Source organism: Sceloporus occidentalis, unplaced genomic scaffold, assembly GCF_023333645.1.
Source record: "Sceloporus occidentalis isolate IW3139 unplaced genomic scaffold, rSceOcc1.0.p SCAF_4, whole genome shotgun sequence".
Lineage (NCBI taxonomy): Eukaryota > Metazoa > Chordata > Lepidosauria > Squamata > Phrynosomatidae > Sceloporus > Sceloporus occidentalis.
The window spans coordinates 57630111-57654984 of NW_028316984.1; the positions used below are offsets into that span (position 1 = coordinate 57630111).

At 37.3% G+C, this 24874-nt stretch overlaps 1 protein-coding gene across 1 annotated transcript in view; it reads left to right on the top strand.

Moving 5' to 3' along the window:
• Positions 1-24874, top strand: part of LOC149313891 (low-density lipoprotein receptor-related protein 1B-like) — a 734124-nt gene that overhangs the window by 477594 nt on the left and 231656 nt on the right. The window contains exons 28-33 of the mRNA XM_089523040.1: positions 1237-1481; positions 5565-5696; positions 7681-7908; positions 9017-9191; positions 10473-10567; positions 13602-13751. Of these exons, the coding sequence (XP_089379166.1) occupies positions 1237-1481; positions 5565-5696; positions 7681-7908; positions 9017-9191; positions 10473-10567; positions 13602-13751 (1025 nt within the window). The remainder of the gene's footprint in view (positions 1-1236; positions 1482-5564; positions 5697-7680; positions 7909-9016; positions 9192-10472; positions 10568-13601; positions 13752-24874) is intronic.

Below are 24874 nucleotides of genomic sequence, written 5' to 3' on the forward strand. Positions count from 1 at the left end.
GACTCAGCCCAAGAAACAGTTGGCATTCAAGAAAATGCCATATGTTGCCACACCTTCTCTGGGGAAACAGGGAATACTCAATTCTGTTAGAGCAGACATATTTTGCATAGGAAATGACCTTTTAAACAGGGTTTCTTCTAATGAGGTGGATTCTTGTGGCATAGCTTACAGCTATGTCTGTGAGTGCTGTAACATCCATCCTGACCTAGTATCTAGTAATATATTGAACTGTTTACATCCTATACTTGTTTAATAGATATGCACCTGAAGACTCTAATCTGGAACAGGAAAGTGGGGAAGGATAATCTGCTATGTGTTTTAAAAACATTTAAGGATTCATGGAAGTGAAGAACGATATGAATGTCCTGGAAGAAAACTAATATTTTTTGTTGTATTTGTGTGTTAATAAAGCTGAATGAGAATTTTGTTGATAGCTTGCACAATCAAGGAATATACAGCTATATTTACTATTTCTGGTGTGCATGAGAGGGGAGTGACAAAGTGATTGATGTAACTACTGTTACCACTGCAACCATTATCTGGTTGGTAGCAATATAGTACATGGTAGTCATAATAACAGTGGGTGTTCTACATAGTTGAAGGACTGCATCATCCATGTACACTTTCAACTACATGATGCATAGGCAAGTATGATACCCCCTCAACATATAAAAAGTCTCTATGGAACACATAAAGATAACTAATAAATAAGGTTTATTGCAGTTTGAGTGATGGTCTATGACTGGAGACAAGGATTTGCATCCCTACTCAGCCATGGAACCCCACTTGGGTAACTTACACTCTCTCAGCTTCAGAGAACATCAAAGGCAACCCCTCTGTGAACAAATCTTACTCCCCAAAAGCCCTGTGCTAGATTCTCCTTAGAATTACCATGGGTCATAAGCTTACTTGAAAGTACACAACAACATAATAGATCAGTAGAAAACTGTTTCTCACTGTTGTCTCTAATGACCAGTAGCAGCTCTTGAGATTTTCAGACAGTGATGTTATCAGATTCATGCTTACAAATGTCAGGTACTAGATCCAAAAACCTTTTGCTTCCAAATCATGCACTCTAATACTGAAATGGACCCCTTCCCCAAGCATTCAAATCACATTACATTCTTTCAGTATTTGTTTAATTTTCCAGAGTAAAGTTATAAGATAACTGAATTAACCACAATGCTCCCACTGAACTATTGTTATGAATGGATTTCTTTTTGGATTATCTTTCAGGTCAGATGCTATTTATTCAGCACTATATGATGGGACTGGCATGATTGAAATTATACGAGGACATGAATATCTTTCTCACCCCTTTGCTGTCTCTTTATTTGGGAGTGAAGTATATTGGACAGACTGGAGAACAAACACATTATCAAAAGCCAATAAGTGGACAGGTCAAAATGTTAGTGTGATACAAAAAACTAGTGCACAGCCTTTTGATCTGCAAATCTATCACCCAAGTCGTCAACCACAAGGTAAATTAGCACCTCTGATAAAAGTGTTTATTAAAATCTTTCTCATATTCAGTTTGGATGCTAAATATTATTAACAATGTAAATTGAAATATCTGAGCTAATGAGGATGGTAATCATTTTATATCTGTAGATTTGAGTTATACTGACATGGACATCTAACTTGAAATGATTTTTTCTTCCTTGTTTGTGGCACTTATCCATATAAAATAAGGATTTGTGAAGCACATTATTGTTGTCTAAATGACATCTTAAAGCTATAGTAATATAGAGATCACTCATGAACTCTGAGTTGACAGTCCTTTGCATCTGCTTCTGTGAAGTAACATTATCAGTTGAAAGTCAAAGGAAGTACCTTGATACTCTGGCTTTCATAAGAACCTGTACTCTTGGTATATATCAAAATAGTGACTAACTAATACTCACCAAGTTCAAACAAATTATATTTTTCCTTTGCTAGCTGTTTTGTTTTTGTTTTGTTTGGTGGGGGCAATTATTTACAAAATGTAAATAACCTACAAAATTTCAGACAGATTTTTTGCTGGGCAGCATATATATATATATATATATATATATATATATAGTGTGTGTGTTTGTGTTTATTTTTAAAAAATGATTACACTAACATTTTCCTCTCCAGAAGCATTATGGCAAGAGGAGTGAAGATTAAGCCACTAACTGGGTGGTGGTGACACTTAAAGCATCCAGTCTCTTCTGAGTTAGAAATCCTGGCAAGCCTTAGGGGAAGATAGCGGTCAGCTTCCCACACTTCAGAAAGGTGGCAGCTAAAGCACAACAGGGTTTCAACTCAGGAGGCTGGATGCTTTAAGTGGTACCACCACTTGAAAAGGTGCCTTTGAAAGGTGTTTAATTGGCAGAAATGAAACAGCTGCAGTTTTTAGAGAGATGAAAATACACTGGTGGGAAAACTGTCACCGATTGTATTTTGTCAGTCAAGCTGCTTTCAAAGGCACAGCAGCCTGTCCAGAAAGTAATAACAAAAAAGGATGTTGTTATATGTGCAAGCTGACGAGAGAGAGAGAGAGAGAGAGAGAGAAGATTGTCTGGAGATGTGGGTCAACGACATCTGTGGTTCCACAGAGGAATAGAGACAGTTGACTTTATTGTTATGACATCCACTCTCACATCTCTTCCACACTGCAGAAATAAAACAGTTAGGTCCCACGTTACCTGCCATGTCTCCATCCTGTGGAACCCTAGGGTTTGTAGCTTGTAGAGGTATTCACCCTGGTCTGTCTGAGAGCTCTGGTGCTTCACCAAACTACAAATCCCAGGTTTTTGTAGGCTAGAGAAATGACAGCTAAAAGTGGTGTCAAAACTGCTTTATTTCTGCAGTATGGATTTACCCTCTCTCTGTGGCTCATAGATATATGGACATATGCCTTCCATTCTCCCTGTAACTTTAATGTCATAAAATATGCCATTCAGAAGCACAGATATCTCCCCCCCCCTACACACACGTATGTGTATATGTATATATATGAAATAGAACTGACCACTAGTTATTACAGGCTTTACAACTAAAGAGCATGTTGTACCATATTAAAGCTCTATCCTCATTCTAAATACCATTTTCTTAATCTGTTTTATGTGTCCAACTATTTCATTCAGAAATAGTTCAATTTCTGGGTTTTTTAGGATGTTTAAGTCTGGGAACTGATGTTCTACTTGGCTACAACTGTGGCCTTCCAACACTGTGCAAATGCCTGAAAAGCATGTCACAAATGTGATACCTCTTTGTGTTAATAATTTGTAACATATTAATAATTTGTAGCATGTAGTGTATAAGAAAGATTCAGGAAGTGGTAATGAGGAGAAAATTCATTCCCTTGTCAACATGGAATCCAAAGACTTAGGAAAACCTTGTGAAAGATAGAGGAAGGCCTCCTTAATTGTTTCTGATTTGAAAGCACCAATGATTTTGTCCTTCTTCTTTAGTGAAGAAGAGGCATGCATACCCTACCTCCACTGTCTGTTTTTCCCCCTTTGATAGAAGGTGAGCAATTAAAAACAAACTTTTTCGCTCTTTCTGAGGAAAATGTTGTCTCAACAATCAAATATGAGGACAGGTACAATGGAGTAAGCTAACACAGCCCCTCCTGCAAGGAATGTTTTCTGTTCCACCCTCAAATCTGCAATTTGACCTAGATATCTTTGAGAGACAATAAGGGGTTGTTTTAGCTTGTGCACCATGGAAGCTTCTCTACCACCATAAGACTCTTAGGACTTGACACTTTAATTTCATTGTTATGCTTGCTTCACTTCTCTGACCATTGAGAGGATTCAGTGGTGCAGCACTTAACCTGGATTAGATTTCCTTTGGCAAGCAGTCATCACAGGTTTACAGGGTTGGCTTCTTTGTCTGAATGCTTGAGTTTATTTACAGATATGCAGGCTGTGTGTAGGTGGAGGCACTCTCTCACACTCCAGTGGACAGAGAGATTCACTGGCCCAGATGAAATTTCTAAAGAGGCTGCTTACCAGAAAGCACTTTCCAAAGCATGCTCTCTCTCCTTGCCTCTGTGTTGTACTCAAACATGACAGTTTCTCTCCTGAGATGCTAATATTTTCTACTATGCTTTCTCATTCTCACATGAGGAAATCCTGATGTTCCTGAAACATCTTCTAGCCTTCTTGGGTCATTTCCTTTATCAGATATGTATCTGGCAATGTAGACAATGACCATTCAACAAGTTTTCTGAGTCCATTAACAGTAATCTAGTAGCATAGACTTAACATCTGAGGCGAAATGTATATGTAGTACATGTTGGACTGTTCCTGTCATGGCATTCTGAGCCTAAATAGGTCTACTGGCTTGTCAGTTTGTTTCTGGGCACAATTCGAAATACTGGTTATGACTATAAGGCCCTATATTGCTTAGGTCCAGGCTATTTGGTAGATATTATCTTCCAGTATGAACCAGCCTGGACTCAGATCATCAAGAGAGGCCCTTCTCTCAGTCCCATCACCACCATCACAAACACAGTTGGAGGGGACACAAGAGGACCTACTCTGTGGCTGCCCCTAGACTCAAGAATTCTTTTCCCAGAGAGACCAGAATGGCCCCTTTTTTGTTGGCCTCCCTTTCTTATACAGACAGGCTTTTAAAATAGTTTTAAAAAAAAAAAGCTAGGGTGTTGTATTGTTTTAACCTATACAGTTTTAAACACTTTTATCTTTTTAAACTGTGTTTTATTCTTTTAGCAAGCAATATGTATTAATATTTAAATAATTTAAATAATTCATTTCAGTTTAATGTATCACTTTTGTATATTTTTAATTGTATTGTGAACTGCTTTGAGTCCCAGTTTTGAGGGGAAAGTAGGATATAAATAAATCAGTAAAATCATATGTGTAACATCTTGGACAATTCCCATCATGGTATGTAATACCATAGAAAACCAGGGACCCCAATACTTGAAGGAGTGTTTCTCCCTATATATACTTGCCTAGGAAATGAAGTTTGCAGGAGAACCCCTCCATGTCCCACTAGTGGGGACAAATGAAGTGGAATATGTGGGAGAGGTTGGCTGTGGCACTCTGACTGTGGAATGCTCTCCCTTTGGAGATGTGACTGTAGCCAACATTTCTTTCTTTATGGTAGCAAACCAAAACATGAGACTTTTTATTAAGCCTTTGGGGACTGGTTTATTTCAAAGTGTGCATGTACATGATTTTAAACTGTAGGTTTTTAAGTGGCTTTAACTGTTGCTATAGTTGATGTGTTTTTCCTCTTGTTTAAGTTGATTAGTGGTTACAATCTGGAAGTCTTTAAAGTTGTTCAGAATGTACATTGTCCTGGAATCCCATGATAATGGGCATGATAGAACTGCTTTAATAAGTAATAAATACATTTATAGCAGAGTATTTCTTGAAGTGGTAGTATGTTGTGGTTTGCAGTTCACAAGTATTCCGGTCATGTTGCATGTTGTGACTTTTTTCTGCTGGTTCGTAACAAAAACTATTGGAATATATGTGGAATATATCCTTTCTCCTTTTCTTTCCCTTCCCTTCATATATAGATATGATGAACATATTCATCTCAGTTTATGTTTGTCATTCTAGCTCCCAATCCTTGTGCTGCTAACAATGGTAGAGGTCCATGCTCTCATATGTGTCTCATAAATCACAACAGAAGTGCTGCATGTGCGTGCCCTCATCTCATGAAGCTTTCTACAGACCGAAAGACATGCTATGGTAAGTTTCTTACGTATTTATTCATTTGTTATTCCTACTGACAGAGCAAAGGGTCTCTACTGAACCCTTTGATGGTAATTCTTATTTCAGATGAACAAATACATGGTTAAATATTCCAGCTTCTCAAAGCTTTGTTATTTATTACTTTCTTTTTTCTTTTTCTTTTGAGTGTAAATTGTGTGTTCATAGAACCTTGGAAACGTATCTTTGCTCAACAAAGTAATTTGTCAGTGGTAAAGATATAATTAATTGAGAGTCAGTGTGGCATAGTGATTTGAGTGTTGGTTTATGGCTCTGGAGGCCTGGAGTTGATTCCTTGCTGCACGATGGAAACCCACTAAGCCTCAGGGGAAAGCAGTGGCAAATCCCCTTTGAACAAACCTTGCCAAGAAATCCCCATGATAGGGTCACCATAAGTTGGAAATGACTTGAAGGCACACAACAACAACAAATAAACAAAAGATATAATCAAAAAATGATGAAGCAGGTAAACTGCTTCATGAAAAAGTACATAATGGTTTTAATTTTTATCTTTCTTTTCTTTGATGCAGACCACTTCATAACTAACTGTTAAAGCAGATAGCTTCAAAGTCGAAATTCTTTAAAAATACAGTGCATGTTTTCAAGCAATAATAGATGCAGGAATTTCAGATGATTCTAAAATTACTGTCCTTTCTTCTCCTATTGCCATTTTAAAGTAAAATAAATGTGCAGTGGTGATTTATTAGTGTTATGCAATGGCATCTATGGGAGGGGAGTCCTACAAATTAATATTGCATAACCAAAATATATTAAAGAAAATATTATTTATTTCTGGCATTTCCCCCTATTAATTAATTTATTACATTAATTAAAAGCAGTCCAATGCCTCTTTATTAGATCTTTGCCTTGAAAGTGCACATGCAAATTTCCCATTCACTTTGGTTAATGAAGCAACTCAGTATGCACATTCCTTTGCATTTGTACAGAGCACTGAGTCCCCAAACTTGCAAGCCTAGTTCTTTTTGGGTGAGGTCATATCAGAAAGATATTGCTACTGAGTACTTCAATTTGCACACATATTCTGGGGTGTTCTCTGCAGTTCTCTGTGCCCCCATCCAGTGCAATAACAAAGGGTCTCTAGATTCTCATGAAGTTCTCATGAACAGTGAGCAAAGCCCCAATAAATGAGTTTAGTTCCACATTCCTGTATCCAACCCTTTATACAAGCATTATTGTTACATCCCAAAACATTCTCAGTTTCAGTGAGAGACCTCATAGAGATCATGTTAATAAAATCTGTGTTCTGCTCTTGCAAACTGAAGGCCATGGTTTTCTTTATTTAAACAACAAAAGGACACATTTGATAAGTTTTACTTGTATAGCTTACACATTTCAGATATAACATACAGTTGGCCCTTCTTATACACAGATTTTTTTATGCATGGATTCAAGCATCCACGGTTTGAAAATGTTAAAAAAAAGTATAAATTTCAAATATCAAACCTTGATTTTCCATTTTTTATAAGGGACACCATTTTGCTATGTCATTAGATTTAATGGGACTTGAGCATCCATGGACTTTTTTTATCCACGGGGGATCTTGGAACCAAACCTCAGCGTATAACAAGGGTCCATTGTATTCCCTGCATTAACTCAAATATTATTTGATGTTATCATACACTTTTATATCTTTTAATAATATTTGTCAGTTCAGATGACTTGGATTTTGAATTATATCTTACTGATTGTTGTTGCTGTTTTTGCAAACAAGTGTGTTTTTCTCATATACAAAGGGACAATGGAAATTATCTCACATTTGGTATGCTTCTTGGCTCTTCTATTTTCATATAAATACAAGCGTACCCAAGTTAAATATCTATACATATATCTTTGAACATTACAATCTTTTTTATTGGTGCAAACTTCAACTATGTGAAAAAAAGTAATCATGATGAAATTCTGCTGGTCTGAATCTAAGAATTAACATTTGTTATTCTTACAGAAATGAAAAAATTTCTTCTTTATGCAAGGCGTTCAGAAATAAGAGGTGTTGACATAGAGAATCCATACTTCAACTATATAACAGCTTTCACAGTTCCTGATATTGATGATGTAACAGTTGTAGATTTTGATACTGCAGAAGAACGCTTATACTGGACTGATGTGAAAACACAAACAATAAAAAGGGCCTTCATTAATGGGACTGGTTTAGAAACTGTCATATCGAGAGGTAAACTGTATATCTATATAAATAAAATGTAAATGTTCATTTGTTCAAAATCTTAAAACTCCGAAAGGTTGCTTTGAAATTGCTTTGAAATTTTGACACAACCTTCCATTATAATACACACATGTTTTATATACATATACCTACTATTATATAGATGGCACACCTGTGACAGATAAAAATATGTTTTTAAAAAAACAGTGCCATCTGTTGGACCTTACAGCAACACACGCAATACTAAATATTTGATTGGTGTTTGCAATCACCATCAACAAAGCTCAGGGCCAATCTTTAGAATTGTGCAGTTTAGATCTAGACACGGATTGCTTCTCACATGGACAATTATATGTTGCGTGTTCTAGAGTCAGCAAACCAGACAATCTCTATAGCTAAACAGACAATGGAACAACACAAAATACTGTATACCCACAAGGATTCTGAAATTAAATATTTCAGAAACATGCACTTTCTCTTTTCTTTCTTTTCCATTTCCAGACTGAGCCACAGCAACGCTTGGCCGGGTACAGTTAGTTATTAATTAAAAATATTACTAACTTTTACATAGGTTAATAGCTGCTAAGGCAACAAATGTTTCTGTCCTCAGCAAATAGTTTAATTGAATGTGGTGTGAAGAAACATTTTCGTTACATGAGCCTGATTTTCCTGTGAGAGGAAGAAGAAAATGTATGTCTGTCCACTCCCTTTTTATCACTTCTTGTGTTCTTCATTGTTATCACCATGCAATTCAGATACAGAGATGTAAACACAGTTTGCAATTTCACACATTCTCCAGAAAAGCAGATGTCAAAAGCTGGAAATATCAAGGAACATAGATAATCTGCATTTGGGTTTTCCTCCAGAGTTAGTTCGATGCTATGCGTTATTAGTATAAAAAGCTAATTTGAGATCAAATATGCTTCAGACTCATAAACAGTGTGTTAAATAATAGAAATGAAAAGGCAGACATACAACTTTTCAAAGCAAATTAAAGCTTCATTAAAGATAGATAATTAATTTGGGACAGGGCAATACATACAGCCTTTTTAAAATAAATGAAAACTTATTAACAGAGCAGTGTGGGCAATAATATTTTCTGTTTTATATTTTGCAGACATTCAGAGCATTCGGGGACTAGCAGTTGATTGGTTATCACGTAATTTATATTGGATTAGCTCAGAATTTGATGAAACACAAATTAATGTTGCACATTTAGATGGCTCTTTAAAAACCTCAATTATACATGGAATCGATAAACCACAGTGCCTTGCTGTTCACCCAGCGAAAGGGTAAAGTATAATTATTTTCACAGTTCAGTTATAACATTGTAAACCTAATGTGCATTATTTTGTATCTGATTTTGCAAGTGAACTGCTAACTAGTGTATTTAGGAGGCTCACTAGTCCCTTGTGGAAACTAGAGGCTCCATGAAAGCACTAGATTGTATGGAGAATTTAATACTTTCCCAAAAGGTGTGGAGAAAGACATTGCAAATGGGCCCTCCATGCATCCAGGCATCTTGTAGCCACCTGCCTTCTGTGGGAAGTTATCTGTATGCACAAGAGAAGCTTCTGTCACTTTCCTTCCATGCTGTTGTAGCACTGGCTCTCAGTGATTTTTATGAACCAAGTTTGAATAACTTTTTATTGAACCCTTTTCTGAGGTTATAAGATGTCAAAATCTAAAGGAGGCAGTGATGCTTTATCATATTTTGAATTCAGCTATAACAAAATGTAATTTTTTAAAAAAGCATCAACCATGGGATCTCTACAGAAAGTCTCTGGATTCTTAGAAATTATATTCCCTATCACCCCAGGTAGACATATAAGGTGGATATAAGATTCCTTTATTGCCAGTCTTAAAGTCTTGATGCAACAATTTGGTTCCCTGTAAGAAAGTCCAGAGATGTATGGCGGAAAACTCTTAAATCCATTATTTGGAAATAAGGCATAATATTTTAATATGTTTGCAAACCAGAATATTGTATCAAATATAGTGGTGTAATAGCTTGACCATTGGACTATGACTCTGGAGACCAGTTTTCAAATCCCCGCTCAGCCATGGAGACACACTGGGTGGCCTCAGGCAAGCCATATACTGTCAGCCTCAGAGAATAGTGAAGTCAAACCCCCTCTGAAGAAATCTTGCAAGACAGCCATGTGGTAGCTTTGGTTTAGGGTTGCCATAAATCAGAAATTACTTGAAGGCACACAACTGCAAGAACAAACCTGAATATTGTACTAAATATAGTGACATTTTTATTAACAATGTAGTGCACATTCATAGAGCTAATTTAATCTTTCTACAATTGATTGTGTGTGTGTGTGTGTGTGTGTGTGTAGTGCAGCCTGATTGCTCGGAGGTGACTGTCTGAAAGGCTTTAGGAAATGTCACTTAGTGCCGGAGAGGCCTGCTGGCAGAATGGTGTTCACTCTCTTCAGCTATACAAAATGTTGTTGGATATTGTAGTTACTCCACAATGTAATCTTCTTGACTTATTTCTCTGTCAGTATTGTAGTTATTCTTAATATATCATGGTCTTGATATTTCTTTATTTGTTTATTATTAAGGAAACTGTACTGGACTGATGGAAACACTATTAATATGGCAAATATGGATGGCAGCAACAGCAAAATACTGTTTCAGAGTCAAAAAGATCCACTTGGTAAATAGTGCTATAATTATTTACATTTCAAGTAATATTCTTTTTTGTATACATTTTTTTAACTGTTGTTGGTGTTATGTGCATAATCACAGGATGGTAAGTAAAAGCCACCCACAAGAAGTTGAGTGAACTTTCTTTTCCTTACTTGGGGATGCAAAAGTGGAGAGATTATCATGCATCTTGAATGCCAATACATAGATGTGTGGTTTAGTTACTATGAAGCTGAAAGCCTAAATCCAATTGCTATTCTCAATTACAGTAGACCACTGAATTACTGCTGAATTTTATTCTGCCAACATTATATAGATTCTGTTGCTTCTGTAGTTACTTTCTTGCTGGGATTAGCAATTGGATTTATGCACCAGTTTCAAAGGCACAGTATCCAAATACTGGAATATTATGGGTTTTTTTAAAGTTTTACCAGAGCTTAGCAAAAAACAAACAAACAAACAAACAAACATTGAAATGTGTTTATACTGAGCTATTAACTTCTGTTAAACTGAATTACCATGCAAGTAATTGAATGGGGAGAATTGCCACAAATCTAGTTTATTAAACCAAACAATAGATGGCTAGGAATCTTATTTTGAAATGGGTTTGTTTGGGTTGGGAGAAGGGAGATCCAGATTCAAAACTGCCCCTAGAACCATGACATCAACAAGCACCCATGGGCCACTCACCTTCTCTCAGTTTACCTATCTCAGAAGGTTGCTGTGAGGATAAAGAGGGGAGAAATGGCACATATGCCACTTCCAGGTGATTGGAGGAAAATTAGGCTTTAAATGTAAATAATAAATGTCTTGGTTATTGGGGTTCCCTCCCCCAGATATATTTTTCTCCCACAAATCAACCCAGCACAGTAGAATCTCAGTACAGTAATGATTGAAAATATAGTCAATTCTTTCTAAATGGGTATTAAAATTTAGTTAACAAATCACACACATGTCTGCATAATTATTAATTTCACTGTACAATGAGTTAGTAAATGCAGATGTCTGTTGATGTCTGCATATGCTTTATGGTTAGAGTAGCATAGTTAATTCCAATTTTTTTTTTAATGAACCAGTTGTAAGGACAGTTTAGAAAAGGGTCTGTGTTCTTCACCAAACACTGCAGAGAGGCTCCTCCTCTGTCCTGAGGCACTAAATTTTGAATCTTTTAACTCTGGGTCTGCCATACTACTCATCTTTGTAAACTGTTATGGGGTCCATTTTGGTTATAAACAAATAAACTAGAGGTTGATGGATCTTCATAATTCTGTCCAGATATGAGGACAGGGTCAGGACGGTGGACGGTGACTGATGTTCTTTGTAAAAGACCTTTTGAAACAGGATGGTTGTTTACTGTGGGTTTAAAGCAAGGGGAAAGAAATAGGAGGAGAAACAATCAGTTCACTTCCATCTGCCTGCAGGAAAACTCCACTGGATTCATAATGCCTTTATGAATGCAAGGAGACCTCCTATTCATGAAGACACAAATCTAGATGCATTCCATTCTTATTATCCTATTTGTTATGGTTGTTTGTTGCAAGGAGAAGGGACAGCTGCACTTTCAATATGTTTAAATTGTATATGTTTTACAGTGACAGACAAGTGAGACAGCAGACGTAATGTTTTATAGGGAAATGTAGGCTGCTAGTCATTTTTTCATTCAGCACTCAGACATTGTGTAAGAAAGCTCAAAAAGCTCTTAGAGCTGATTGGATGGAAGATGGACAGTCAGGATGGAAAAATAGATTTGAGAAAATTGCCAGTCTGGCAGTTTCTTTACTGAGAAAAGGAAAGTGTGAAAGAGAAAGTTAGTAAAAGAGATAGAGGAAGTGAACTAAGAGAAGACATGTTCATGCAAGAAAGATAATTATGTAGGAATAAAATTATAAATAGTATTCTTTGTGGTGGACAGATAAAGATGAATAAAAGTGGGAGAAAGTTTGAAAAAATAAGTTGGGTAATGTGTTGGGAAATGTTGCTGGAACAATTTTGATCACAATGCAGAGATAATCTCATTTGAGACATCTTTAACTGCCCTGGCTCAGTGCTAGGGAATCCTGGGAATTGTAGTTTATTGACGTTGCAAAGCTCTCTGACCAAGAAGGCTAAATGTCTCACAAAACTACAGTTCCGAAAATTCCCTAACATTGAGCCAGGGCAGTTAAAGTGGTCTGAAACTGGATTATTTCTACATAGATAACTTGAAACCAGTAATTTCTTCCTATGTTCACTTTCTCTGCAAAATGACCTTGTCTAGCCCCTATTATTCCTTTATAGTTAATGTGAATAAAATATAAATATGAAAATATTATTATAATGTTACATTTTGACATTGTTTGGATTTTGATTGCTTTTTAAAGATTTAAGGTAAAGGTAAAGGTTTTCTGTTGACATGAATGTCTAGTCATAACCAACTGTAGGGAGTGGTGTTCATTGCTTACTAAGCCAAAGAGCCAACGTTGTCCAAAGACGACTCCAGTGGCCAGCATGATTGCACCAAATGCTATTACCTTCCCATCGAAAAGTGGTACCTCTTTATCTACTTGCATTTCCATGCTTTCAAACTGCCAAATTGTCAGAAGCTGGGACTAGTGAGAGGAGCTCACCCCATCATGCAGCACTCATCCCTCGACATGCCAACTTTCCAATCTTCTGATCATCAGAATTGGAGTCTTAACCACTAAAAATGTACTGAAAGCATAATATAATAGTTAATGTTTTAAAAAGACATTTAAATTCATTCACTAACATGTAAGCCAAACCAGCACAACTTGACAGTAGATAGGGGCCAAAATTAAAATAGGTTAAACATCTTCAGGCCCAGCCCTTCCTCTTCCCCATGGCCTACTCCTCAGGAGGAAGCCCAGCAGTGGAGGAGCCTTGAGGTTGTTCCACATCCATTCAGGTTGCCCAAAATCCTTTGGTGGGCCACATGCGCCTCCCGTCCCATGTGTTGTGCAGGCCTATTGTAAACAATCAAATATTATCTAAAGTTTATATACAATGGAATTGATGCAACTGTGTATTTTATTATTATATTCCAGGTTTATCAATAGATTATGCAGAGAATAGGCTGTATTGGATCAGTTCAGGAAATGGAACTATTAACCGATGCAACTTGGATGGTGGCAATTTTGAAGTAATAGATTCAATGAAAGAAGAACTAACAAAAGCTACAGCTCTGACCATTATGGGTAAGTAAACATTTAAGTAAGAATTTTTGATACCAAGCATTTTACCCTCCAACTACATCCATTCAAGCCTATAAGAAATCTGTCAAAGTTACTCCTTTGTTAGTACAAGGTTGTTTCTTAGTATGTGTGTATGTGTTTGTGTGCATGCAAGACAGCGGCTTCTAATTTTTGTTCATTTTTTTGTTAAATTTAAATGAGATGGTTTTATTCATAAGCCCTTTGGGCTATAATATACAGTTATTCCTTTTCATTAGAAATTTGAGGAGTTATGTGATTAAAGAGTGAATGGATGTCTCCTAGCACTAAAGTGCAAAGCAGTGTTCTTAACTACAGTTCTCCCTTTCTACATTAGTAGTAAAAGTTTTCAAACCTCCTTCTTAGGAACATTCATGTGCAAATTATGACAGTAGTTAAAGGATATAAATCTTATGTGCATGTACAAAGGTAACATTGCACATAACTTAACCATAATTATGGTGCTACCCCTGTGCTTGACTCGGAAATTACAGCTGGTTCAAAATATGGCAGCCAGGCTTGTTTCAGGAACATCTAGGAGGGACCACATTACTCCGGTTTTGAGGTCCCTCCACTGGCTGCCTATCAGCTTCCGGGCCCAGTACAAGGTGTTGGTTATCACCTTTAAAGCCCTAAATGGCTTGGGTCCAAGCTATCTCAGGGACCGCCTCCTCCCGTACAATCCTCCCCGCGCTCTCCGGTCCTCTGGGAGGAACTTACTACAGCCTCTAAAATCTAGGCTTGCGGCGACCGCCCAGAGGGCGTTCTCTGCTGTCGCCCCCAAACTCTGGAACGACCTGCCGGATGAGATCCGTCAGATAACATCATTAGACAACTTTAAAAAGGCGGTCAAGACGGATCTCTTCCGGCAGGCCTTTCCAGATTAACCATCCCGGCCCAGGTTCCCTGATTCCCTCATTCCTCCCGTGGCCCCATCTTAGTGATGGTTGAGGATCAACAGAGGGATATTAGGGTTTTAGTTTTAGTTTTTAACTGTTGTTTTTATGAATTGATATTGTGTTTTAATATGTTAGACTGTTTAATACTGTCTTAAGGGGGGGAGGGATAAAGTGTTTTTAATTGTCATATTTTATATTTTACTGTTGTTAACCGCCCGGATTGGTTTGCCAGAGGGCGGTATACAAATAAATATTATTATTATTATTATTATTATTATTATTATTGCAGTGTTGGAAGCTCTTACTGATTATTTGATATATAAAAATTAAGGTGAATCAAAAGAGAAAGGGAAAAAGGTTTTTGAGAGAGCAGGGCATAGGCTTCTTAAAAGAGAAGTTGTAATTGAATGATATCCTTCCCAAAGATTTAAAACTCATAAGACTGTTTAGTTAATAGGAATGCATTTAGTAGCCCTGGTTGAGACTTAGCCAGGCTTACCTTAATCAGTCAATGCTTTTACTGCCTGGAGGGACAGAATTCTTGCCAATTTGAGAGCTTAAGAAAAAAAATGAACCTGAAAAATGCCCCTAATATCTTAGTTATGGTTATTTATGGGGAAGTGGGTTTAATATGTAGAAAAATAGATATTTAGAATTTAGAAAATAAGGGTTTAGAATTTCTAGATCTTGAACAAAGGGTTTAGAAAATATTTTAGCAGGGAGAAATTACATTTCATCTCTTTAATTAGAGGAAAACAGTACTTATTCTGAGCTGTCTCAATATCCATTTTATTCAACACCAAAAAAAAAAAAAAAAAAAGAATGAAAAGGGAATAAAGAATGTAACACAAGACCATTTATTTTTTTTTGGAATGACACTTTTTAAAAACCTCATTTCAGACAACAGAAGTTAATTTCCTCATTTTTTCTGTTATTAATTATGTTTGTGGAGTTCAGTGATAGAGCTTATTTTACACTCCTGTGAGTTGGGGGCCTGCCCATAATACCTGGAGGGCCATGTGCCCCCATTTTTGCTCCCACAGCCTCATTCCATTTTTAATGCCAATTTTGTTTTTCGCCACAATGGCCAATAGTACCTTCATGCCTTGATGGAGGCTACTGACCATTTTGTCACATTTGGGGCTTTTACCCCCCCCCCCCAAGTCTAGGCTCAAATAAGCCTTCTTTTCAAATAGGAAGTTACTCAACATTCACTTTTTATTTGGCCAAAGGTGTTCTCTGGGCCTTTAAAATGGTGGTGTGTGTGGGGGGGGGGGGGCAAGGACTCTGGGCACAGCAAAATGTGGAAAATTGATCATTTGGACTTGAAATAATGGTTTTGGAGTTGCATGTGGCCTGCAGACTACACTTTCCCCATTCCAGGCCTATAACTTTTCCAGTATTTGGTACCCATTCCTATGTCCATTCAGGGTTAGCTTAAGGGCAGATCTCACATTAGTTTTGTCTTGAGAGGGTTGAAAAATGTTGGGTATCTGCATTTTCTATAGTTTACATTTTGGTTACCCTGGTTAGTGTGTTAAGGAGAACGAGTTTTAAGTTATTCTGTTGATGCTTCCTAAGATTGGACTCTGCTATTAGTATTGGTTAAGATGTAAAGTGGGGAGTACTTGTAAAAAATGGATTGGAGAGTGAGGTCCAAAACACACTGCAGAAATAACCCAGTTTGAGACCGCTTTAAGTGCCCTGGCTCAGTGCTAGAGAATTCTGGCAACAGTATTTGGAGTGGTCTTGGCATGGCGTCTGGCCATTTTGGGAATGTGTGTCATCTAAATGCCATGCCCCAAAGTGGCCGGAAGCCATTTTATTTGTCCTGTCTGTTTCAGGCCTTAGTCTTCTACTACCACAGGTAATGCTGATACAAAATTTCAGCCAATGGCCAGTAATAATCTTAGTCAAGAGGTTAAGGTCTGTGACTCAATTGATAGCTTCTGCTTTGGGTTAGTGCTGTATGTCAAATTTTGTTTAGTAAGGATGTGTTTGGATAATGTGGGTGGTGCCTCTGTTCCAGTAACTGTAAGCAGAAGACAACATGACATACCCATTTTACAGATTAAAACCAGGATGCATGTGGCCAAGTACCATGAAGTATCATCAAGATGGCAAAAGTTAATAAAGAAGAATAGACAAGCTATGAGAGACTGCAGTGGTGTGCTTTTGTTTGCATTTACTAGGAAGGGCAATATTCTACTTCCTCTCCCTGCACTGTCCTCTCCTCTCCTTGCACTGAATTAATTGAGCGCAAACTACTTTTGCACTTTGAATTCATTTTGCAAAAAATGGATGTAAACTGAGGTGGAAAAATAAGATATGGAGAGAGAAACAAGTACATTTTAAAAGTAGCTGGAAGAATGAGACAACAGAGGATTAATTGAGAGTTTCCCTGACAAATTGGGACAGTTGGAGGATATGATATGGTGAAGCTGGGTCATAAGAGCATGAAGGTTCATAGGTGTTTTGTAAATTCTTCCCCTTCAGTTATCTTTCCCTTATGCTTGCACTTCTGATAACTCATCCAATGGATCTTTCAGTAATGGCCTTGAACACACAGTCAATTGGCAGTAAAATGATGCTCAGTTTCAATTGTGGGGGAGAAAACCTGGCTGCTGGGTTATATAGCTACCTCACAGAGATGTTTTGAATAACCTGGAGGTTATTAACATGCATTGCTGTAAACTAAGACCTTGAAGCTATGAGAAGCCACTGTAATCTTTTTGCAGAAAACTTCAAGAGTAAATTCACTAATCTTTGCAATGAACTTGATATTTTTGTTGAAACAAATGCAGTTGAAGTATCTGATGTCTCCATGTTGTCAGCTTTCTGGGATCATATTCTTTTAATGAATTTCTTTTTATTGATGTGGATAAGGTGCCTGAGGTGACATGCCCAGTCATGTCTCTTCTTGATTCTTGTCCTTCCTGCTAAGAAATGCTAGCCAGAAGGGTATTGAGTGTGGACTGGGAAATGTCAAAAGCATTTATTTGCATGAGAGGGTAAGGCCTGCTGTTATTAATGCAACTACTTTTTAATATAATCATTGTGGAATTTAGTTTAAACAAGCTTGCCATCCAATTGTGAACCCAGAGCCCAGTTTTGGCTATGTAGATCAGAAGCAAACATTCTTGGATGTTACTGATTGTCTAAACTCATTTCAAATACAGTTCTGAGCTGGTTATGTGACTGAGTCTACAGGGGCATCTACACTATAGAAATAATGCAGTTTGACTCCACTTTAAGTGCCGTAATTCTGTCCTTTGGAATCCTGGGATTTGTATTTTTACAAGATCATTAGCGTTCTTTACCAAGAGTGCTGGTTCCTCATAAAATTAGGATGGCCATGACATAAATTAGCATCATACTTTATTGTGTAACGTTATGATAACGTTCCGGGAACTGAATGAGAATGGAATGCAACAAAGTTTACTGCATGGTTTGGTTCCCATCGAGTTCCCATTCTGACCTCAAAGTGTTCCAACAGTGTTCCAGGGTGAGAATAATGAGAAACAGATCTCAGACAGTTGGAACATTATCATACCGGAACATGAAAACTTAGTGCAGTAATCCTATCCGTTCTTATATCCATTCTGTCAGTCCTCTTGTTCTGATTGGCTGAGACAATTTGCTCCTCTGCAGTCCTAGAGCGTCCAACTGGAAGTTGTCTGAGGTAAAAAGATGATAGAGTGATGACATCATGGCATCGCACCCCAGCTAAAGAAATGTGCATGCGCCACAGCAGTATGATATGAGAATGCACTCAGCAAAAGCACCCATTTAAAGGGGTGCTGTGCAATATAATATGTTCCCGATACGTTATCATCCCGCTATTACTTCTCTAATGCAATGAGTCCCGTTCCCAAATCGTTCTGCCACAGAAAGTTTTCAGAACTCAATGGGAATGCTACAGAAGAGTGGGATATAAATAAAAGTTTTATTTATTATTATTTATTATTACAATATTAAAACAGATTGCATGTTAAAATAATAAAGTACAGTTAAAAAGATAAAAGTATTTAAAACACTTTGAAACAATACAACATCCCATCCCATTCTTTAAAAACCTTCTGTTTTAAATGCCTATCTGGACAGGAAGGTCTTAGTCTACAGGCAGAAGGACAAGGAAGGGGCCATTCTGGCCTCCCTGGGAAGGCAGTTCCAGAGTATAGGGACAACCACAAAAAAGGGCTTCTCTCATATCCCTACCAACCATGCTTGTGATGGTGCTGGGATAGAAAGAAGGTCCTCTCCAAAGGATCTCAGAGCCTGAGCTGGCTCATTGGGTGAGTTTTACGTAAGTGTCACATGAATCTGTTTCAATAATATCAGGTTCAGGGCAGAGATGTCTTTGGCTTTTTTGAGGCCTTTCCCTAGTATTGGAGGACTCTAGGCATAGAATTTTTTTTTCTGTAACTTCCACACTTCCCCCCACAAGCAAAAGTTATTTAGATTTGGTGGCTCTAGTTTTGAATTATTACAGTTTACTCTGTGTGACAGCCCTTAAGCTTCACTTGGAAACTATAGCTAGTGTAGAATGTGGCCTTCCACAATTTTCAGTTGCCACTTAGTATGATCATGTAACTCCTTTTTAGTTGGCTCTACACTAGTTGGCTTTTTGCTTCCTGGAGAGAAGTAAGCTTTGCCACTTGTATACCAGTTCCTGAAGAAACTGGGAGCAGTATATTTGAGGAGTCGTCTCTTCCCTTATCACCTGATTCAAATCTTTTAAAGAGGCCCTTATGGTTGTTCCACATTGATCAAAGAACTCTTTGGAAATATCCAGAACTGAAAGTATTTCTTGTACCAGCTCTCATCCATTGCAATATCCTTCTAGTTCAGATGAATCCCATGCCTACCTTACATGTATTTAGCCGTAGCATGTGAGGCAGACCTCAATAAAGTCTACCTCAATTCTTTCAACAGGGAGCCTCTCGTATGCATTTTGAGTTCCCAAACATTTGTAATCTCATGGGAGCCTGGAACTTTCATGAGACATGGGGTGTGTCTGGCAACAGAGAGTACTGCACTATACTAGCTGGGGCAGTGGAAAAACATATTTCACCCGGTGTTTTGTCCTAGAAATGGATGTCGTTCCAGGCTTAACAAACATTTGTGTATGTTATGCTATAAGATAAGATATATTGGTGGGAAACAATGCAAAAGATGATATACAGCAGAGAAGCATTCCATCTCCTTTGCTGATGCAATCCAGCATCCCCTCATACCCTATTTAGTATTAAGCCTCTAAGCAACTAATTAAACCCAGAATATTGCTGATTTTCGGCAGTTTAGTTAGACATCACTGACTAAGTGGGACACCAGAACTGGGGTGCACCAACTCAGAAGGTAAGGATGACGAAAGATCATCCCAATTGCTGAATGGTTAAGTGTTGATTAAAGGACTTCTAGGGGTTACAGTTTACTCTGTGGGACCTTCACCTTCACCTGGAAACTATCGGTAGTGCAAAATGTGGTACTCCACAATTTTCAGGTACCACTTTGTATAATAATGTAGCATCTTTTAAAATGGTTCTGCACAAGTTGGCTGTTTGCTGCCTGGGGAGATGTAAGCTTTTGCCACTTGTATGCCAGTCCTTTCTCAAACTACTAAGCTAATACAGTAGACTCCCAACACACTATACCAATGACCAAATCCACTTTCAATAGATCTACTTCAGATAAATAAGGGGTTAAAATATGAAGCAGATAGTAGTAATTAAAATCTGAAGCAGAGAATAGCAATAGATGATTGAGTAGTAATAGAAAAAGTAGTCTTATTTTAGTGTTAATCAAGAAAGAAATGTGATGCTTGTGTGGTACACCAGTTATTTAGGGTGGCAAGAACCAAAACAGACTGTCCAAACTAGCTGAATGTACAACATAATGGCAAGTGGTTTGATATAAGTATAAAAGTAATAGACATTAATCACATATATAGAGATTAAGTTGATATTGTGTTTGATTGGGTTATACTTGCCCTGAAGACTAAGTTCCTGAGCTTGAATGTGCTTCTGGATTTAACACTGAGCCTAGAAGCTAAGATTTCACCAGTGGATTGGAATGCATTTGCACAGGTAAAACTTGTGTGCCAACTGCTCCTGTTTCTTGAGACTTTGCCATGGTGAGACATCCTTTAATTACATCCCGGTTGGACTACTGTAAAACATGCTCTACATGAGGCTGTTTTTGAGGAGTGTTCAGAAATTTCAAGTGGTCCAAAGAGCACCAGCCAGATTGGTAACTGTAGCTGGTTATAGGGATCACACAAGTGCCTTGTTGCAACAGCTCTACTGTCTGCCAGTCTGTTTCTGGGTACATTATTGTGTACATTGTGACATTATTCTTTTTTTAAAAAAAAAAATGACCAAATTCGAAGTATAGTTTCAAGGTGATAGCAAAAAGGTGAAAACAAAACACTTCCCTAAACAATAATATTTCAGCTTATAATATATGGAATATATGCTGCAAGTGTTTATGTCAATGAATTGCATATAAGAAGCATTTTCAGATACTTCACCAACATAAATACAATTTTGTTAGTTAATTTTAAAATACAAAATAGCTGAACACTGAAACACAGCAACAATTTGGCAATCTATTTCGCTTATTGACAAAATATACTGCATGTATATTAGAATTCTTAACATTGCTATCCTACTTATGGAATAAAGAGATCAGGCACAAACGGTATGGGTTAAAACAGGGCCATTTATTGACCTATTTATTAAGTTCTTAAGGGAACTGTAACTTGTATCATAAGCAAAACAAATGTGGGAGACAGGGAAAGCTGCATACCGGAGTCTTACCTCAGACTAACTCTGCAGCTTAAGAAGGACGATAACACCTGGGCCCTCAACGACAGTTCATAAGTTGGATTGCCATTGGACAGCCCTCATCAGGAAGTCCAGCAAGGAGCCCCCCTTCCCAATCTGCAAAGATTAAAGTCAGGGTATATCTTCAAGCCAGACCCAAGGCCCATTTCTTTCACCCACCCCCCAGGTTGCAAGGCCTGTAGGGATGTTTTGAGAAATTTTCCTAACATCCAGTAGGGTGTCTGACGTGCTCGCCAAGATCAAATTCAAATAATTTATGCATCATATCATTAAATGAATCCAATTAGAATTAACATGTTTTAACCCAGATCAATATTATGATGACACCGCCCGAGCCAATTTCCCATGTGCCACTGGTAACAGTACGGGGTAGATGGAAAACCTGTGGAAAAGGGAAAAGATTTCTACCCAGCCCAGAAGTGGCCAAGTGAGCTTCATACTATTCTAGGGCTTCACGAAATAAATCAGAATGAGGCTGTCTGGGGGCGATATGACAATCAATCACTGACCACGCCCCCCCGACCCCAAATGCCATGGCAACACTGCCATGGCATGATTTAAACCCTGGTCTCTCATCAGTGAGAGGCCAGCAAACAGCCAATCCCAGCTCCACAACCTCCGGTGTGGAGGGGGTGGGATTGCCATTGCTCCAGTAGTGAAACTTTCCAAACTGCACTGGCACCAGACATTCACTCCAGTACACACTTGTACAGTATATTCTTGTTCAAAATCTCTGTGTAGTATACTCAGTCTGATAGCGATTTAATGGAAAGGATCCTCTTTTACACTCATATTTTTGCTATCATAGTTGTGGGCAATGCCAACATGTTCATCTCCAGTTATGATATTTAATGGGCCAGAATATGCTAGCAAAGCACTCATAAGGGCAGCTAAAGTTTGATAATCAATAATATCTGAGACTATAAGAACAAACATTTTTTTACTAGAATGTTGCCCACAAAGGAATGCATAAAACTGCAGACAAATGAGGAAATATTTTGAATATGTGAAGTATTTCAGTACTCTCTATATTGTAAATGGCAGCAGAAAATGACTAGAAAAACAAGTAGCTTGCATTTAAAGTTTCATTCTGTAACTGGTGGCAGTTAGCTCTGCATTATATATTATATTTAGATTTCAATGGACAGATTAATTAAAAAATAGATGATTTGTTCAAATACATACCTGTCAGAATAGTGATTTGTAATGCAAGAAGACTTAACTTCTGAAAGGCATTATTCTCTACAAGAAATTTTAAATATATACAGCTAAATTTTCCAAGCCATCAGTTTTCTAATTACCATAATATTCTTAATCATATTAACAATAATATGTGAAATATATCCAGGCAATTTGCCCAGTTCGAAGTACAGCGTATTGCTGCCTTCTCTAAGTACTCAAATCATCATTAATGAAAATTAATGGTCCATCAATATTTGCATTCAGATGACTGCTTAAACTCCTAAGGGGAATGTACAGTGCTGGTATTATTAATTTTATCTGTCTGTTTAATAGTGAGTTATACTTTTTAATATTAAGTAGTATTTATTTACAGATATCTACATAGATAGATACGACAGTTATAGAAATAAGTTTTAATTATCAGGAAACCTTTGTATTAATTTAATTGCAATTATTAAATATACTGAAATACTGACTATTACTTAAAATATAAAATAGTAATTGCTAGAAAAATCATGTTTTATACCACAGGTACCTATTACATTTCCCTGTCTTTTCTAATAGAAGTGTATTATAATGTTATGCAGCTAATGGTCCCTTTAAATGAAATTTCAGATTTAAGCAAATTAATAAGTTAGTACTTTAAAATTAATGAAGAACACTTAAGAATCATAGAATTGTAGAGTTGGAAGAGACCACAAGGGCCATCCAGTCCAACCCCCTGCCATGCAGGAAATCTCAGTCAAAGCATCCCTGACAGATGGCCATCCAGCCTCTGCTTAAAGACCTCCAAGGAAGGAGACTCCACTACACTACGAGAATCATCAAAGGTTACTCCATAAATGCTAACCTGATAATTAAATATAATATCTGGAGTAGTATTCTATTGTGCATTTTCCATTCAACTCAACATCATAGTTGAGTTGAATCATAGCCTTCAGATTATGATAGGAAAATTTCTTTTAGAATAACAAGGCTGTTTTATTTCAATTTTTCAATATAGTAAATCATCCTTTATGAATGGAACTTTTTGTTCCTTAGCTTGGATCCATTTTAATGTTTCTTTGTTGTTGTTTTTCTAACAGTTTTTGCTATAATGATGGAACTTACTGAAATACTGATTTTCCAAGTTCCCCTTCATTCACTGGCTCTACTCTAGATGGGATTTACAATTGGATTTAGGCCATTGGGTGCAATTCTGCATACTGTTGGGTCGTGGTGGAATTTAAATAGGCTAATAGTGAAGGATTTCAGCCTTTGCCAGTTTAGACATAAAAACAAGATAACAGCATGTGGCTATTTTTTGAGAATTCTGTTTTGATTTTTTGAATTTTTTTTAATCGTATAGGTGCAGGAGACTGCAAAGAAGGCCAGTACTCTAAGAGCTAGTGATGAGATTACCCTATGCTGAATTATCTTCTAATTCTAATGTCTGTTGTGAAAAATGATTCTGTGATCTGAGAACAAAGATAACAGGATTGTCTAATAACATGATTGGAATTAGCAGGAGAGGTAGGTGGTCTAGAGACTATTTACTATTTATTCAAACAGCAACAACCGTAATTAGTAGCACAATAGGCAGAAGAGACTGACCAGTATATTTTTCATTGAGATGTGTTGAACTGCAGAAGACATGTTATTAAGATTCCTCAGGGTTTACATGGTAGTTTCCTTGTATAGGACTTGATACAAAGCAAATGTTTTGTTTTGTTTTGTAATTATTACCTGCTTAGGATAACTATTCGGATATTTCTGGAGCATGATTGCAGTCAATAGATTCTGGCTCTGGATTCTGTCTGTCAACTGGATGTTGTTTCTTTCTCCCATTACTGTTACAGTGGAGGTTATGGATAAAATGTTTTCTTGACCACAGTGAAAATAGCCCCTAGATTCATTTATTATCACAATTGTTGGGGAAATTCCAAAGGATGTATACATGGACAGACCTAGCATGTTAAAATAGAAGAGCTTTGATAGACCTTTACTAGTGCAGACAAGACTGAACTGTTGGTTTTAGTCAGTTCCATTTGTTCAGGATTTTGACTTTTGATTAGACTCAGTATGGATGCTGAATGGTCCTGTTTCCTCACTTTTTCTACCTGTTTGTGTCTGTGTGTATGAGCAGGCCCACATGTGTATGTGTGTGGTGCCTTTACAGCTGAGAGAGACTCAGACAGTAATC